Source organism: Lepus europaeus, chromosome 12 (genome assembly GCF_033115175.1).
Source record: "Lepus europaeus isolate LE1 chromosome 12, mLepTim1.pri, whole genome shotgun sequence".
NCBI lineage: Eukaryota > Metazoa > Chordata > Mammalia > Lagomorpha > Leporidae > Lepus > Lepus europaeus.
Genome location: NC_084838.1, coordinates 40,864,792 through 40,879,957, shown reverse-complemented (window position 1 = coordinate 40,879,957; position 15,166 = coordinate 40,864,792). Strand labels below are relative to the sequence as shown.

General features: G+C 45.7%; 1 protein-coding gene and 1 non-coding gene across 12 annotated transcripts in view; both read right to left on the bottom strand.

Moving 5' to 3' along the window:
* Nucleotides 1–15,166, bottom strand: part of UBAP2 (ubiquitin associated protein 2) — a 113,950-nt gene that overhangs the window by 8,058 nt on the left and 90,726 nt on the right. For 10 of the 11 annotated variants that reach the window (XM_062208060.1, XM_062208062.1, XM_062208064.1 and 7 more), the window contains 6 exons: nt 13,653–13,927; nt 12,843–13,012; nt 11,650–11,866; nt 2,829–2,868; nt 1,213–1,381; nt 332–398 (listed from right to left, as the gene is read on the bottom strand). In XM_062208060.1, coding sequence (XP_062064044.1) covers nt 332–398; nt 1,213–1,381; nt 2,829–2,868; nt 11,650–11,866; nt 12,843–13,012; nt 13,653–13,927 — 938 coding nt within the window. The remainder of the gene's footprint in view (nt 1–331; nt 399–1,212; nt 1,382–2,828; nt 2,869–11,649; nt 11,867–12,842; nt 13,013–13,652; nt 13,928–15,166) is intronic. The other variant, XM_062208063.1, reaches the window with a different exon arrangement.
* LOC133772109 (small nucleolar RNA SNORD121A) lies at nt 1,720–1,799 on the bottom strand. The gene has a single exon (XR_009867734.1). It is a non-coding gene; the product is annotated as a small nucleolar RNA SNORD121A (small nucleolar RNA).

The following is a 15,166-nucleotide window of genomic DNA, read 5'->3' as shown; positions in this document are numbered from 1 at the left end:
AGCAAGGAACCCACTCTTCTCCAGTAAGTTTTCAAATGCCTTAACGTGACAAAGTCTCCCCCAGAGGGAGAGAACCAAGCGTGCAGCCAGTTCTCAGGAGGAAGCTCTCCAGCTCCCCCGCCCACGACACGGCAGGGCTGGGGCACAGCTCTGAAAAGGAGCCCCAGATGCAAGCAACAGCGTGTCCCGCACAGCACCCCACAATCAGCAACTCAACCAACTGCCCACGTCACGGCATTTCCCCCAGCAAACAGGAGGCCGGCCCGGATACTTAGCACCACAGCCCCCACTGCAGCAAGGGGCTGACCAGGGCGAGGGGCTGAAAACTTACTGTGTGGGACGTGCTCGCGGGGAGGGCGGCGTGCGAGGACAGGCTGCTCTGATGAGTAGAGAGGGAACTAGAAGACAAAACAGAGCACGGCCTGTCACCACGCGTGTGCAGGGCCGGCTGCAAGCTTGTCCCTAGCCCTAGGGAGGTCCCCGGTTCCAATGATTCCCACTGCGGTCCTGATGGTCGGAGATGCCCCGGAGGGTGAGGGTCACTCTCCAGGAGATCGGGCACATCGCGGCCTGGAAAAGCACCAGAGCCAGCGTCAGTCCTAACACCGCGTGTTTCCTCAGACTGCAACGAGGACGCACTGGGCTGCTCTAAGAACTCTGCTGTCTGGAGACACCACTCAATCTGGGGTAGGGAAGCAAGTTCTACATTCTACGCTGAACCCAGCAGGCCAGAGTCAGTGCCTGATTCCCCAAAAGAACAGAGTTCAAACCCCAGACTGAGGAGGCAGGCAGAGGAAGCCAGCACCCTACCCCACTGCTCTAGTCACTTCCCTCGGCCAGGGCAGGTGCGAAGTGGACTCCTCTTCAGAAAGTCAACTGCGCGGGCACGCCCCGTTGCAGTGACACAGACCCAGAGCTGGAAGGAGAGCCGAGGCTCCGGGTGCCCGCCTGAGGTCTAGGAAGAGTGACAGGGAGCTTCTGTCCCCACCTTCTTCCCAGGGGCCCAGTGCTGCATGCTGGCAAGGGCCTTCAGAGCAGGGAAGTCTGACATCTGGAGTTCTAAGACCGAGCTTGGGCAAAATGAGCCATGGGAAAGCCCAGGACACGGGGCCACGGGCAACAGCACGTTCTGCTCGTGGGATCGAGCTGCTCTAGGGGCCCCAGGACGTGGCCCCAGGTACTGCTCATGCTGGGGCCACATCTTCCCCGTACCTGCTAAGCTGAGAGAGAGGGCTGCCGGGCAGGTCGCCAGGCTGGGACAAGGAGGGCAGAGTGGCAGTGTGCTGGGAGTTGGAAGGTACAGTGGTGCTGGGCAGGGGGCCCACAGCTGGGAGGGCGGAGGGAGCGTCGGTCGTCTTTGGAGCCGGAACGGATGAAGCAGCTGTAAGAAACAGATCTGGTTAGCACCAGAACCGATCCTGAGTACCCGAAATACGCTCAGTCCCTTGTCAGGCTCAGTTAAAAAGCGGGCGGTGACTTCCCAGGGAATGCCCACAGCATGTCAGCAACTGCCCTTCCTCTGCTGGACGAGCAAGTCTCAACCAAGGGCTCTGACTCATTCATAATCAGAAACCGAGCTGTGCTGCTCACACACTTGCTTGTCCCACCTCACACATCTGGGCCTTTGGCAGTCCCCCGAGAGGAAGAGAGACTGATAGGTTAGAGTACGGTCAAGCTCTGAGCTTCAGCATGCACACAGCGACACCATCCGCCGCAGCTCCGGGAAAGACTCAGTTTACTGCTCTCCACACGTACATCTCAGATATGTGCTTGGATTGAAACATCATTGTCTTTGCCGAGGAGCAATCTCACTCTGCTGCAGGAAGCCTACAGCTCACAGGGAAGCACCCTCATCCAAGGCAGCAACAGGCTCGCCACATAGCCGTGTCACTTCCTACGGGCCTGCCACTCACCCGGCCTGCTTTCCATGAAGTCTACTCCAGAGGTGGAACCTGTTCTCACGTAACCCAGACTAGGACATCCAAGACGGACCCTGCCCAAAACTAAGACACCCCCACCCTCCCTCAATGCACTCCCTGGGTCATGGGAATGGCCTAGCAGGTCTACCACAGGCCTCCCTCACTGCGGGAGGGGGGATGGGAGGGGAAGAGCAAGAGGGGAGTAAAAATCTCTTATGCGAACACTGCTTTCCAAATACTTCCTGCCTCATTTGGTACCTGAGCAGTGTAGGACATCTGTACGCACTCTTCACCCCAGGCCTGAACAGAAACAACTTTCTACTACGAGAAGTTCCCATCATCCAACAAGCTCAGAGCTGCCAAGGTATCTCCATGTGACAATGGCAAGCCAGCCATGACATCAATGCCAAAACAAGATCCTGGCGCTCCAAACTCGTCACTTCCACTCCAGCCAAGGTTCCCTCCTGGTCTGCCAAAGCCTCATATCCACGCTCCCAAAATGTTAATTAAACCAAAGTCTTTCTGGATTCCATTCCGAATGGTGGATACGCATTTGCTTTACTGAATCATGATAGGAAAGCACTACTATCACAGACAAGGCATTTGAGCATCAAACAGGAGCTGGAAGGAAGATCTTTCTGTGTCTCTCCCTCTTCTCTGTTGTTCTGCTTTCAAATTAATAACAAAACCAATCTTAACCCTGTCCCAGAAACACTTTGGTTTATATTAACCAGTGAAGCTAGCTCCTCTACTAATGACAGGCAAAAGCAGTTAGCAGGGAAAACATAAAAGGGCTCATCTGTCAGGATTGGCTATTGGACAGCTGGTGTGTTTGCCACCACCTCAGCCACGCTCTTTCTCTGTTGGGGCTGTCCCAGCCGAGACAGGAACAGCAGCTACCGTACTTACTGTCCAGTGTCTGCTGACTGCGGTCACCGCCATGTCCATTCTACAAGGAACAGAGGACACAGTAAGTGAACCTACAGAATTACAGTTCTCTAAATGACATTCAAAGCACCTCTAACCACCACATAAAGTACATAAATTACTCTTTTTAATAAAGAGAGAGGCAATTCAAAAAACTATATTTATTATTTGCAGGGAGCTGACATTCTTATAAACCAGATTCAGTAACTGGAGAAGTAAACAAAAACACACTCTCCCTCTCTCTGTAACTGACTTTCAAATAAAGAAATGAAATCATTAAAGATATATACATATATATGGGGCCGGCGCTGTGGCACATCAGGTTAACACCCTGGCCAGAAGCGCTGGCACCCCATATGGGCGCCAGTTCAAGACCTGGCTGCTCCACTTCTGATCCAGCTAAACACTAAACAGTACAAACCCCTGACATCTAAAGAAGGCTTCTCAAAATACAACGGATAAAAGGCATGGGAAACAGGAAAAGAGAAAAGGAAATAGCACCTATCAGACCTGAGGAATAGTTCCACTTTGAAAATCACTTCACAGGGCTGGCACTGTGGTGCTGTGGGTTAACGCCCTGGCCTGAAGCGCCGGCATCCCATATGGGCGCTGGCTCTAGTCCCAGTTGCTCCTCTTTCAATCCAGCTTTCCGCTATGGCCTAAGAAAGCAGTAGAAGATGACCCAAGTCCTTGGGCCCCTGCACCCACGTGGGAGACCTGGAAGAAGCTCCTGGCTTTGGATAGGCGCAGCTCCGGCCACTATGGCCAATTGGGGAGTGAACCAGTGGATGGAAGACCTCTCTCTCTGCCTCTCCTCTCTCTGTGTAACTCTGACTTTCAAATAAATAAATAAATAAATAAATCTTTTTAAAAAAAAATTAAAGAAAGAAAATCACTTTACAAACAAAAATGGCAGGAGCCAACACTTTGATGTAACAGGTTAAGCCACCACCTGCAATGCCAGCATTCCATATAAACGCCGGTTTCTGTCTCAGCTGCTCCACTTCTGATCCAGTGCCCACTAATGGCCTAAAAAAAGCATTAGAGGTTGGCTCAAGTCTTTGGACCCCTGTGTCCCACATGAGACACCTGGATGAAGCTCCTGGCTTCAGCCTGACCCATCCTGGCCACTGATCATCTGGGGAGAGAACCAACAGATCGAAGATTTCTTTTTCTCTTTCTTTTTCTTTTTTTTTTTTTTGACAGGCAGAGTGGACAGTGAGAGAGAGACAGAGAGAAAGGTCTTCCTTTTGCCGTTGGTTCACCCTCCAATGGCCGCCGCGGTAGGTGCGCTGCGGCCGGCGCACCGCGCTGATCCGATGACAGGAGCCAGGTGTTTATCCTGGTCTCCCATGGGGTGCAGGGCCCAAGGGCTTGGGCCATCCTCCACTGCACTCCCTGGCCACAGCAGAGAGCTGGCCTGGAAGAGGGGCAACCGGGACAGGATCGGTGCCCCTACCGGGACTAGAACCCAGTGTGCCGGCGCCGCAAGGCGGAGGATTAGCCTAGTTAGCCGCGGCGCCGGCCCAGATGGAAGATTTCTATGACTGTCTCTCCTCTCTCTATAAATAACTATCTTTCAACTAAGTAAATCTTAAAAAAATTAACCTAAAAATAAATAAAATAAAATACAAATGACAGACAAACTGACCCAATGGAGGGGCCACATTTTTTAGGGTGGGGAAAATTCTAGGCAGAAGAATGGCAAGAGCAAAAGTAAAGTGGCATCAAAGGGTCAAGAGAGATCAGAAATCACGGAGCTCAGCAGCGGATGATGTGGTGCAGCAGGTTAAGCAGCCGCCTCCAACACCAGCATCCCATCTGAGCTCCAATTCAAGGCCAAGCTGCTCCACTTCTAATTTAACTCCCTGTTTTTGCTCCTGGGAAAGCAGCATGGGATGGTCCAAGTGTTTGGGACTCCACAAGCCATGTGAGAGACATGGATAATGTTACAGGCTCCTGGTTTCAGCTTGGCTTAACCCCAACCATTGTGGCCATAAGGGAGTGAACCAGTGGATGAAAGATCGCTTTATCTCCCTATCTATTTCTCTGTAACTCTGCCTTTCAAATAAATACATATTTAAAAGAAAGAAATCACAGCATAGTAAGTAATGAGTTGAACGGTGACATAGCAGCATAGGTGGGTCTGCAAATGAGAAAGTGGAGATCACGAGATTGGTGTTTGAACAGGATGTCGTCTGGTTTTTTGCCATATATTTTTTTTAAGATTTACTTTTATTTATTTGAAAGGCAATTACAGAGAAAAAGATCCTACATCCACTGGTTAACTCCCCAAAAGGCCACCAAGGCCAGGTCTGGGCCAGGGTGAAGCCAAGAGCTTCTTCAAGGTCACTTATGTGGGTGCAGGAGCCCAAGTATTTGGGCATCCTCCACTGTTTTCGCAGGCACATTAGCAGGGATCTGAATCAGAAGTGGAGCAGCCAGGACTCAAACCAGCGCATATAAAGCATGCCAGTGTCACAGGCAGCAATGCCAAAACACTATGCCAAAACGCCAGCCTCCACCATCTGTTCTTTATTTTAGACACAACACTAACCAGCAATGTCCAACAGAACTCCCTATAATTTCAACTGTTTAAGTATAAATAACTACATGGGCTAGTGGCTGCTATATTGGAAAGTAAAGAAAAAAGTTTTGTGCTAGATGAGAAATGAATTATACCTTTTTTTTTTTTTTTTTTAAAGTGGATGAACCCGGGGTGGGTGTTCTGCACAAGAAATTAAGGCAGCACTTGAGATGCCCAAATCCCAGATAGGAGAGTCTGAGCTCAAGTCCAGCTACTCCAATTATGATCCAGCTTCCTACTAATGCACACCCTGAAAGAACCGATGGCTAAATGAGTTGGGTCCCTGTCACCTACACTGGAGACCCAGACTGAGTTCTCGATTCATCAGCCTGACCCAGCCTCAACTGCTGGGTTGAGAGTGAAATCAGTGAAGGGAGATATGCTGTCTTCCTCTATCACTCTGTTTTTCAAATAAATAAATCGTTGAAATAAATCAAAGTAAAAAAACCTGATATACCAAGAAAGATTAAAAAAAAAAAAAAAAAAAAGCGGTGAAATGATGGCAACGAAATTTCTGGCCAAGAAAGCACACAGAGGATGGTAACTGACTCTGCTAATCTAGAAAAGCAAAATCACAATGACTATTCACAGGGAACTAGAGAACAACCAAATACGTCTCAAAGAACCACACCTCAATGTTGATCTGCACCGGTTATGTGAAGTGCATTGCCGAGAACAGATGTAATCTGCTCAGCTGGGGCAGGTGCCCCGGTACACTGGGCTGAGCTGCTGGTTGACACCCACACTCCTCTCAGAGAGCAGCTTCGAGTCAGACATCCTGCTTCTGACCCTAGTTACTGCTAATGTGCCTGGGAAAGTAGAAAATGGCCAAGTATTTGGGTCCCTGCCACCCACTTCGGAGACCAGGATGGATTATCTGACTTTCTGGCTTGCGGTTGGACCACTTCAAGCCATAACTGCAATCTGAGGCAGTGAACCTGTAGATGGAACCAGTCTCACCCTCTCTGTCAATCTGCCTCTCATATTTCACCCTGTTCCTCACTGCAGCCTTTCAAATGAATGTTATATCTCCATTTATATATTTTATTATCTTATTATTATTATTATTATTATTAGAAAGGCAGAGTTAGAGAGAGAGAGAGAGAGAGAGACAGAGAGACAAATAGCAAGAGATCTTCTATCCACGGGTTCAGTCCCCAGATGACCACAACAGCCAGCACTGGACCAGGACAAAGACAGGAGTCAGGAGCTTCATCTGGGTCTCCCATGTGGGTGGAAAGGCCAAACATTTGGACCATCTTCTGCTGCTTTTGCAGGCCATTACCAGGGAGGTGGATCAGAAGTGGAGCAGCCAGGACCCAAATCGATACTCATATGGGACACTGATGTGGCAGGTGACAGCTTTATCTACAGCATGCCCTAATGCCAGGCCCAATAAATCAATCTTAAAAATGATTAAATACAATCTTGTTCAGCAGGGTGACTTCCTTCTCCAATGGGCTCTATATATCATCAAAAAAAGTGTACACATGGCCAGAGACAGTGCAACAAACAAAAAACAATGAACACGCAGACATGTCCACAGACAAAACGTTGATTGTGAATCCAGCCTTTTCTTCCTGTGAGGTTCTCAGACAGGGAGGTGCCCTACAGGAAGAAAGTTGAAGGGATACTCCCTGGGAATCTAAACAAGCTCACACACGACACGCTCTGCCCCACACCACCACACCACCACAGATCCTACAGACGTGAAAAAGACAACACGGAGTTAGGTAAAAGCTCATGCCAGTAAAATCCGAGATGAAACAGACAAATTCGTTGACCTACACAAATTAAGAGAAGAAACAGAAAGCCCGGCTAGCCATTTACCAATTATATAAACTGACTTTGCAACTATAAACCTTCAGAGATAGAACACTCCTGGCCCAGCTGGCTCACCATTGAATGGTAAGATCCGTTTTAAACCAAATCGAGGAGCTGGCGCCATGGAGCAATGGGTTAATCCTCTGCCTGCGGTGCTGGCATTTCATATGGGAACCGATTCTACTCTCGGCTGCTCCTCTTCCAATCCAGCTCTCTGCTATGGCTTGGGAAAGCAGCAGAACATGGGAGACAGGAAGAGAAGCACCTGGCTCCTGGCTTCAGATCGGTGCAGCTCCAGCTGTTGCGGCCATCTGGGGAGTGAACCGACAGACGGAAGACCTCTCTGTCTGTAACTCTACCTCTCAAATAAATAAAATGTTTAAAATAAATAAAATAAAATAACCAAATCAAAGGCCAATCCACACAAACGTCCTCAGAAAACAGATGAAGTGAAGCTGGTAGTGATTAAGCAGAGGTAAAATTACATGGCACGGTAGCAAGGAAATGACTAAGGCTGAATCCAGTCTAGACCATCAAGGAGGTTCAATCTATGGAAGAAAAAGTCTAACAGATGTTCAACTTATTTCTGTCTGAGGTACATAAAAGTAGAATCATCTAGTAAGTAGTTAAGATATAGAGCAGAAAGCTCAGGTCTGGAAGTCACCTTCAGAGTAACAGCAAAAATTAACAGACTCGGGGCTGATGTCGTTCGTGGTACAGCAGGTTAAACTGCCACCTGTGACACTGGCATCCCAAATGGGTGCCAGTTCAAGTCCCAGATGCTCATACTTCAATCTAGCCCCCTCAAGTGTAACTGAGAAAGCAGTGGATGATGGCCAGAGTGCTTAGGTTCCTGCTACCCACATGGGAAACCTACATGGGGTTAAAGGCTCCTGGCTTCAGTCTGGCCAATCCCTAGTTGTAGCAGCCAATTGGGGAGTAAGCCAGCAGATGGAAGAGATCTCTCCCTCCTCCCGCCCCACATACACATCTCCCGTAAATCTGCCTTTCAAATAATAATTCACAAAATATTATTGCAGGGAGGGGGGCACCAACGGCAGCATTGTAGTGTAGAAGGTTAAGCTTCTACCTGCGCTGGTATCCCATATGGGTGCTGGTTCGAGTCCCAGTGCTCCACTTCTGATTCAGCTCCTGATAGAGCACCTGGGAAAGTGCTTGGGCCTCTGCACCAACCTGGGAGACCCAGAACAAGCTTGTGGTTCCTGGCTTCAGCCTGGCCCAGCACTTGCCATTGTGGACATTTGGGGAGTCAACCAACAAGGAAGATCTTTCTGTCTCTCCTTCTATTTCGCCTTTGAAATAAATAAATAAATCTTAAAAGGGGGGGTAGGGTGGGTTACAGAGGACAGTGGTATGGTATTCTGGATAAGCCACCACCTGCAGTGCTGGCATCCCATATCGGTGTTGGTTTGAGTCCCACATCCTGATCCAGCTTACTGCTAATGTATCTGGGAAAGCAGCAAAGATGGCTCAAGTTCTTGGGCCCTTGAACCCACATGGGAGAGCCAGATGAAGCTCCTGGCTTCAGATTGGCTCAGGTCCAGCTGTTGTGGCCATTTGGAAAGTGAACCAGTAGATGGAAGACCTCTCTCTGTGTCTCTCCCTCCCCTTCTCCCTCTTAAAAAGAGAGAGAGAAGGGGAGGGAGGGAGAGAGAGAGAGCGAGAGGAGAGATAGGGAGGATTATCAGACTAATCAGCAAAACTGAAAGCATTCCATAATGATGATGAGCCTGCCTACAGAAGGCAACTGGCTATACAGATATGCCTTACTGAAAAGCTGTCCGACTGAGGCCAGACCTACAGGAGCTAAAGTAGGGCAAAGATAAGAAAAGGGAAAAACAGTGTACTTATCTAGGAGGACTGGACTGGTCCTCAAAACTTCCTGCTGAAGCAATGTGAAGAATGGAATCATGGGAGAGGGACACAGAGAGATTCAATTGGGCCAGGACATTGTTCTTTTCCTGAATGTTTAGGTGAAGGCAACGGTAGAAAGGAAAAAAAGTGAAGAAAGCTCCATCTAATTCAAGATATGCCCCAATACACATCCTGGGACTTGGGTGTCGCATTCCAGGGAAAGCAGCAAAACCTTAGAAAAGATCACTTAATTAACTTTACACTTGGGTTGCCTACATTGTCTTGATGCTCTCAACCGATTATGTGCTTTATCTTAATAAACCAAGATTACTTATCTCAAACACAGTTAAGATTTCAGTTGAATGGAAGCAGATTCAATAATACAGAACTACCACAGGGATGGGCATTTGGCCTAGTGGATAAGACACTGGTCACGATGCCCATGTCTCACATGGCAGTACCCATGTTGGATACCCAGCACCAGTGCTGGTTCCAGCTTCCTGACAATGTGCATCTTAGAAAGGCAACATTGATGGATCAAGTGGATGGGTTACTGCTACCCAGTTGGAAGACTTGGTCTGAGTTCCAGCTTCTGGCTCCATCTGACCAGCCCTAGATATTCCTGGCATTTGGAAAGTGATCAAGCAGATGGGAAATCTGTCTCTGTATATCCATCTCTCTCTTGTGGCCTCTCAGGTGAATAAAAATTAAGAAAAAAAAATTACCCTGATATCATTGTTTTCTTGGCTCTCCAAAACCCTTAAAACTGAAGCATGCCTGCACCCTTCTGAGAACAGTATCTGTGGAGAAGGATGCTGAACACTCACTGTCTGCATGTGTATGTGTGTGTGTACACGTGTGCTCTTAATATGGCAAGGTTTTGTATTTTACTCCCATGATGATTAACTACCAGTACTGATAATGAAAACTAAAGTTGCTTTTTCAAAAATTCAATTACAGGGGTTGGTACTGTGGCTTAGCAGAAAATGCTGCTGCCTGTGACAATGGTATCCCATGTGGGCATGGGTTCATGTCTCAGCTGCTCCACTTCCCACCCAGCTCTCTGCTAATGGCCTGGGAAAGCAATGGAAGATAGCCCAAGTGTTTGGGCCCCTGCCACCAACGTGGGAGACCTGGATGAAGTTCCTTGCTTTTGTCTAGCCCAGCCCTTGCCATTGGGGCAGTGAACCAGCTGATGGAACTGAACCAGTGGATGAAAGATACCTCTCTTCTCTGTTTCTGACTTTCATATAAATAAATAAATCTTTTTTAAAATAGTAAATAAAAAATAAATAAGTAACTATCAGAAACTCTGGACACACAGAGGTACTGAATTGAAATTCCAAGATACCATGTCATATTCTAAAATAAAATAATTAAATGAACATAGAACTGCATATATGCAAACTTTGTTCCCTAACATTTATCATAAAAATTTCAAACATAGATAAGTGGACTGAAATGTATGTGAAGCATTCATATTCCATCACAACTTTTTTTAATGTATTTGCTTCTTACTTTTGTAACCATCTATCTTGCACATCCCTCAAGTGTTATTTATTTTTGTTGCTGCTGCTGCATTTCAAATTAAGTTTGCAGAAATTAGTGAATTTCAGTACTACAGCCAAGTACTTATTTGCTAGGTTTAGTTTTAGGGTAAAACATGCCTACACGGACACAAATGCAAAGTTATCATTGAGTGAGTTTTAACAAACACATCCTCATATAATCCAGATTCCTATCATGATAGAGAACAATACCATCGCAACAGAAAAACTCCTTGATGTACACTGATTTTAATTACACAAGCAATGCAGACATGATCTAGGTAGAAGGGTTGATCCCAGTTTGTTCACAGTGGTTTGGAGGGGACTTCAGATGTACCAGTGGTATTTTAATTTTATGCAAGGAAAAAAGTGAGCTTGTTCAAAGAGTGATCAAGAAACATAAAAATAACAAACAGTGGAATTAGCCTAGCCTAGTATACTTTTTCCTTTAAAGCCTCCTAACATTCAAGACATATTTGCATATCTCAACTTGAGAGAAGGCCAATGACAGTCAGACACGTGGCTAGCAAGCCTGTGTAGCTAATGAGCCTCTTGAAGGCAAAACCTAACAACTGACAAAGGGATCTGGTTCCTTGATTTAGAGTCCAGTACTGCTTACAAAAGCTGGGTGAAAGAGTGCCTCTCTAGTGGTGTTTCCTCCAGTCAGGGAACAGGAGTCACTGCAGTAGAAGGGGAGGACACGGAACATGTAGGGACATGGATGGGGTCACATCTTGCAGGAGCACGCGGTGCCACAGCCAGACTACTTCCACTACACAGGAACTGGGGCGCCACTGAGAGCCTCTGTGCTGCAGAGGCTCACTTCAGCCAAATTTAGCAGGTCACAAGGATTCTAAAAAGCTTACCTAATTTCCACATGAAAAGTGTTATCTAAAAAGCAGAATTTACTAGCCCACACACTAACTTCCAAATGACCTATCTGAGAGAAGAAACATGAAACACAGCTTACCGTGACTGTTCCAGCGGAGGCTACATCCGATGGATTCACAGAGCTTTGGTATGCGATCCTGTTGTGCACAGAACTCTGGTCATAGGAGGAAGACGTTGTTACTGGACTAGTGGAGCTCAGGGACGAGCTGGTCAGGTTGGAGGAGGTAATGACTGAAGTTGTATAGGTGGAGTTCTGGACTGCACTGGTCATTGGTAAAGAGGTATTCAAAGGATCACTAAGAGCAAAAGGTATTAGACACAAATTTATGTCACTTCACATAATTTCATATTATAGGACTACATCATTTTATTGTTGTAGTCTAAATTAAAAATACAACTATAAATTGTATACTATTACATGATTTAAAACTTTTATTTAACTTATTTACTTTAGAGACAGAGAGAGACAGAAAGAGACACAGAGAGAGATTCCCCCATCCACAAGCCCACTCCTCAAATGATGGTAACAGATGGGGCTGGAACAGGACTGGGCTAGGGCTAAAGACAGGAAGCAAGAACTCAATCCAGGTCTCCCATATATGGTGGCAGGCGTCCAACTACTGGAGCCATCACTGCTGCCTCTTTAAGATTCTGTAAGGAATTCTATAAGGAAGTCAGCTGTCTGACTATGTTTTAAAAGGGGAACTCAAACATCAAGTGTAGAATGTGGAAAAATTATTAAAAACTCAAATATGAGATTTTCTACTTATAAAATATTCCACTGAAAGACAACTGATGTTGCAAAACTGTGTAGAAATTGGACCCCTCAAATATTACTTTTAAATGCTGAAGCCACTGTACAAAAAAAGTTTGGTATTCCTGAAATGATTACCTATAAGAGTTCCTGCATGACCCAGCAACGCTACTCCTCAGAATATAGCTGACATGTAACAGAGTGACCGAAGAGAAGGAACACATGTCTACCAACTGATGAATCAGCAAGCGAAATCTCGTGTAGTCCCACAAGGACATTTAAACATGGGTGAATCTTGGAAACGTTATTAAGAATTCAGACACAAAAGATCTAACACTTCAGGATTCTCAGTGTCCAGGAGAGTGAAAAGATGGATTACTGGCCCCCAAAGAATTGGGGTCTGCTCCAGCTATGGGGCACGGGGCTTCTTTTGAGGGTGATGGAAAAAATGTTTTCGAATTAAACAGGATGTACTGTCTCCACAAGGTAGTTTTTCAGAGCAGTGGAAAGCTGTATACCTTAAAGACTTTGAATATAAGCTGATGGGAATCTGATTACTGTTTTCACTGCTTGGAGCTGATCCAAATTCCGAGAGAGAGGGTTCCGATCCAAACTCCAGGGCTCCAAACTGAACATTTAAACCTGTGACATCTGCGGAGCCAGGCATTTCCACCGCAGAAGCAGGAATCTGTAAAAGCAAAACTGTCATGTCAGAAACAAGGATCAGGAATATCTGCATCATAGAGACCTACAAGACAACCAAACCTGCAGCTGGGTTACCTGGGCAATACTGCTCCCCCCCACCCCCCAAAAAAAGGCAGGGGTAGAATGAGAGATGGAAAGGAAGGGAAAAGGAACAGTACTTTTTAAAAGAAGAGTGATGAGAAAAGAATGAAGAAAAACTAAAAGTTAACAGGGGGAATGGTCAGTATTAATGCCATCCACAGCTGGGGGGTGGGGCACAGGCACCAGGAGGGAGGAGTAGGCATCCAGTTTACTCTGCTATTTCCAGGACACACCACTTAGAAAAGCATTACCTGGTCAAGGAACCACACACCCTCCGCACACAGCATACAGAAAAATACACAACAGATGTGTATTAACCAGCTGGTTAATCAAGTCTACTTTGAATTAAGGTGTCAGGCTCTTGGTACAAAGCCATTTCTTCTGATATTAAGCCAGCAACTCAGAAATGGAGAAATCCTTAAACAGTAGTAAGCAAGACTTGAAAAACACTTCATCATAGTTTGAGAATTGATGTTCCAACAAAAAACAAGACGCTACAGTGAATCCACCTTTGGGATCGTGGCCTCATCACGAAAGCCCACCTTAGACGCTGGAGGTATCCGCCGCTTAGGCAGTTTGATGTGTTTGGGCTGCGGCTGGTGGGCAGACACGGCAATATTTTCCACAGTCAGGCTGGGAAGTTGTAACAGTTTGTTCACAGTGGAGGTGTTGTCTCCCGGCACGGATTCTCGGAGTTTTGCCTGAGAAGGAAAGGACTCCAAACCAGGAGGAGGAGCAGGGACAGCCTGGGTCTGGTGCTGCTGTCGCTGGCTCAACTGGCTAAGGACAGGGGATGGCTCAGGCTGAGATTTGAAGTCTATGAAATATATAAAGAAAATAACAGCAATAATTAATTATTTGGCACAAGAGCTTCAAACTCCATTTCCCCTCATCACTGGTCACAACAGGGCTTCAGCACGACCAGTTTCTCAAAATCATCTTCCAGCTGAATCTCTTTATGGATCATACACTATGCAAATCTGCTATATGGTAAATGAAGGGTGCCTGCATATGTTTGTACTTTATTTCTTATGCAAAGATACAGATTATGCTTTATAGAACACATGGAGGAACTGTTAACAAAAAATCTTGAAATGCTAAATATGTCTGAATAGTAAATGAGAATTACATATTTATTGTTTTATGGATTTTGTACATATCTTTAAAAAATCTGTTATTAACTTTTTTCTAAGTAAAACACAAGGCAAAAAAGTTATGGCAAATGGAATGAAAGAATAAGTTCATTTTGGTGAAAAATTTAACCTATGCACATAAAAGGTTTCCAAATGCATGGAAAATATGTATATGAAGAATTTCAATGATTTGAGCTGTTGTTGCAGGAGTGGGCATTTTGGTACACTTGGTTAAGCCACAGCTTGGGATAAGCGCATCCCATATAGGAGTGCTGGGGATCGAGTTCCACCTCCACTTAGCCTGCAGCTTCCTACTGAAGCACCTGCAAGGCAGCAGTGATGGCACAATATTTGGGTAGCTGTGACTCACCTGGGAGACCTGGTTAGACATGCTAGCTTCCTGCCTTTGGCTCGATCCAGTCCCAGCTGTTGTGGGAATTGGGGTAATGAATCAGCAGATATAACTTATCTTTTTCTGTCTTTCAAATACATACATAATTTTTAAAAGTTCTTCTAGAATAAATTTTATTCCATTTTCCATTAACTTTTTTAAATGTGCATCCATATGCTATCATAAAATCCAAAAGGTACAAAAACATGTATGGCTCCATAGCCTCCCCACACTTGCTTCACAAAAGCAAACACTACTCAGTTTTCTGAATATCTTCAGATCATGTATCAAACACACACACACACAGTACCTTACTTTCTAATAAATCATTTAATTTTCAGACTGCTACAAATTAATATACAAATGACTACTTTCTTCCTGTTCATTACAATATAGGAATCTTTTAAAGTATTTATTAATAGGTATTTTTAAGTATACTTATTAATACGCTTTTTAAGTTTTCTAACCTCTTAACACAAAGTAATGAATACAGTTTTTTTTGTTTTGTTTTGTTTTGTTTTTTTTTGATAGG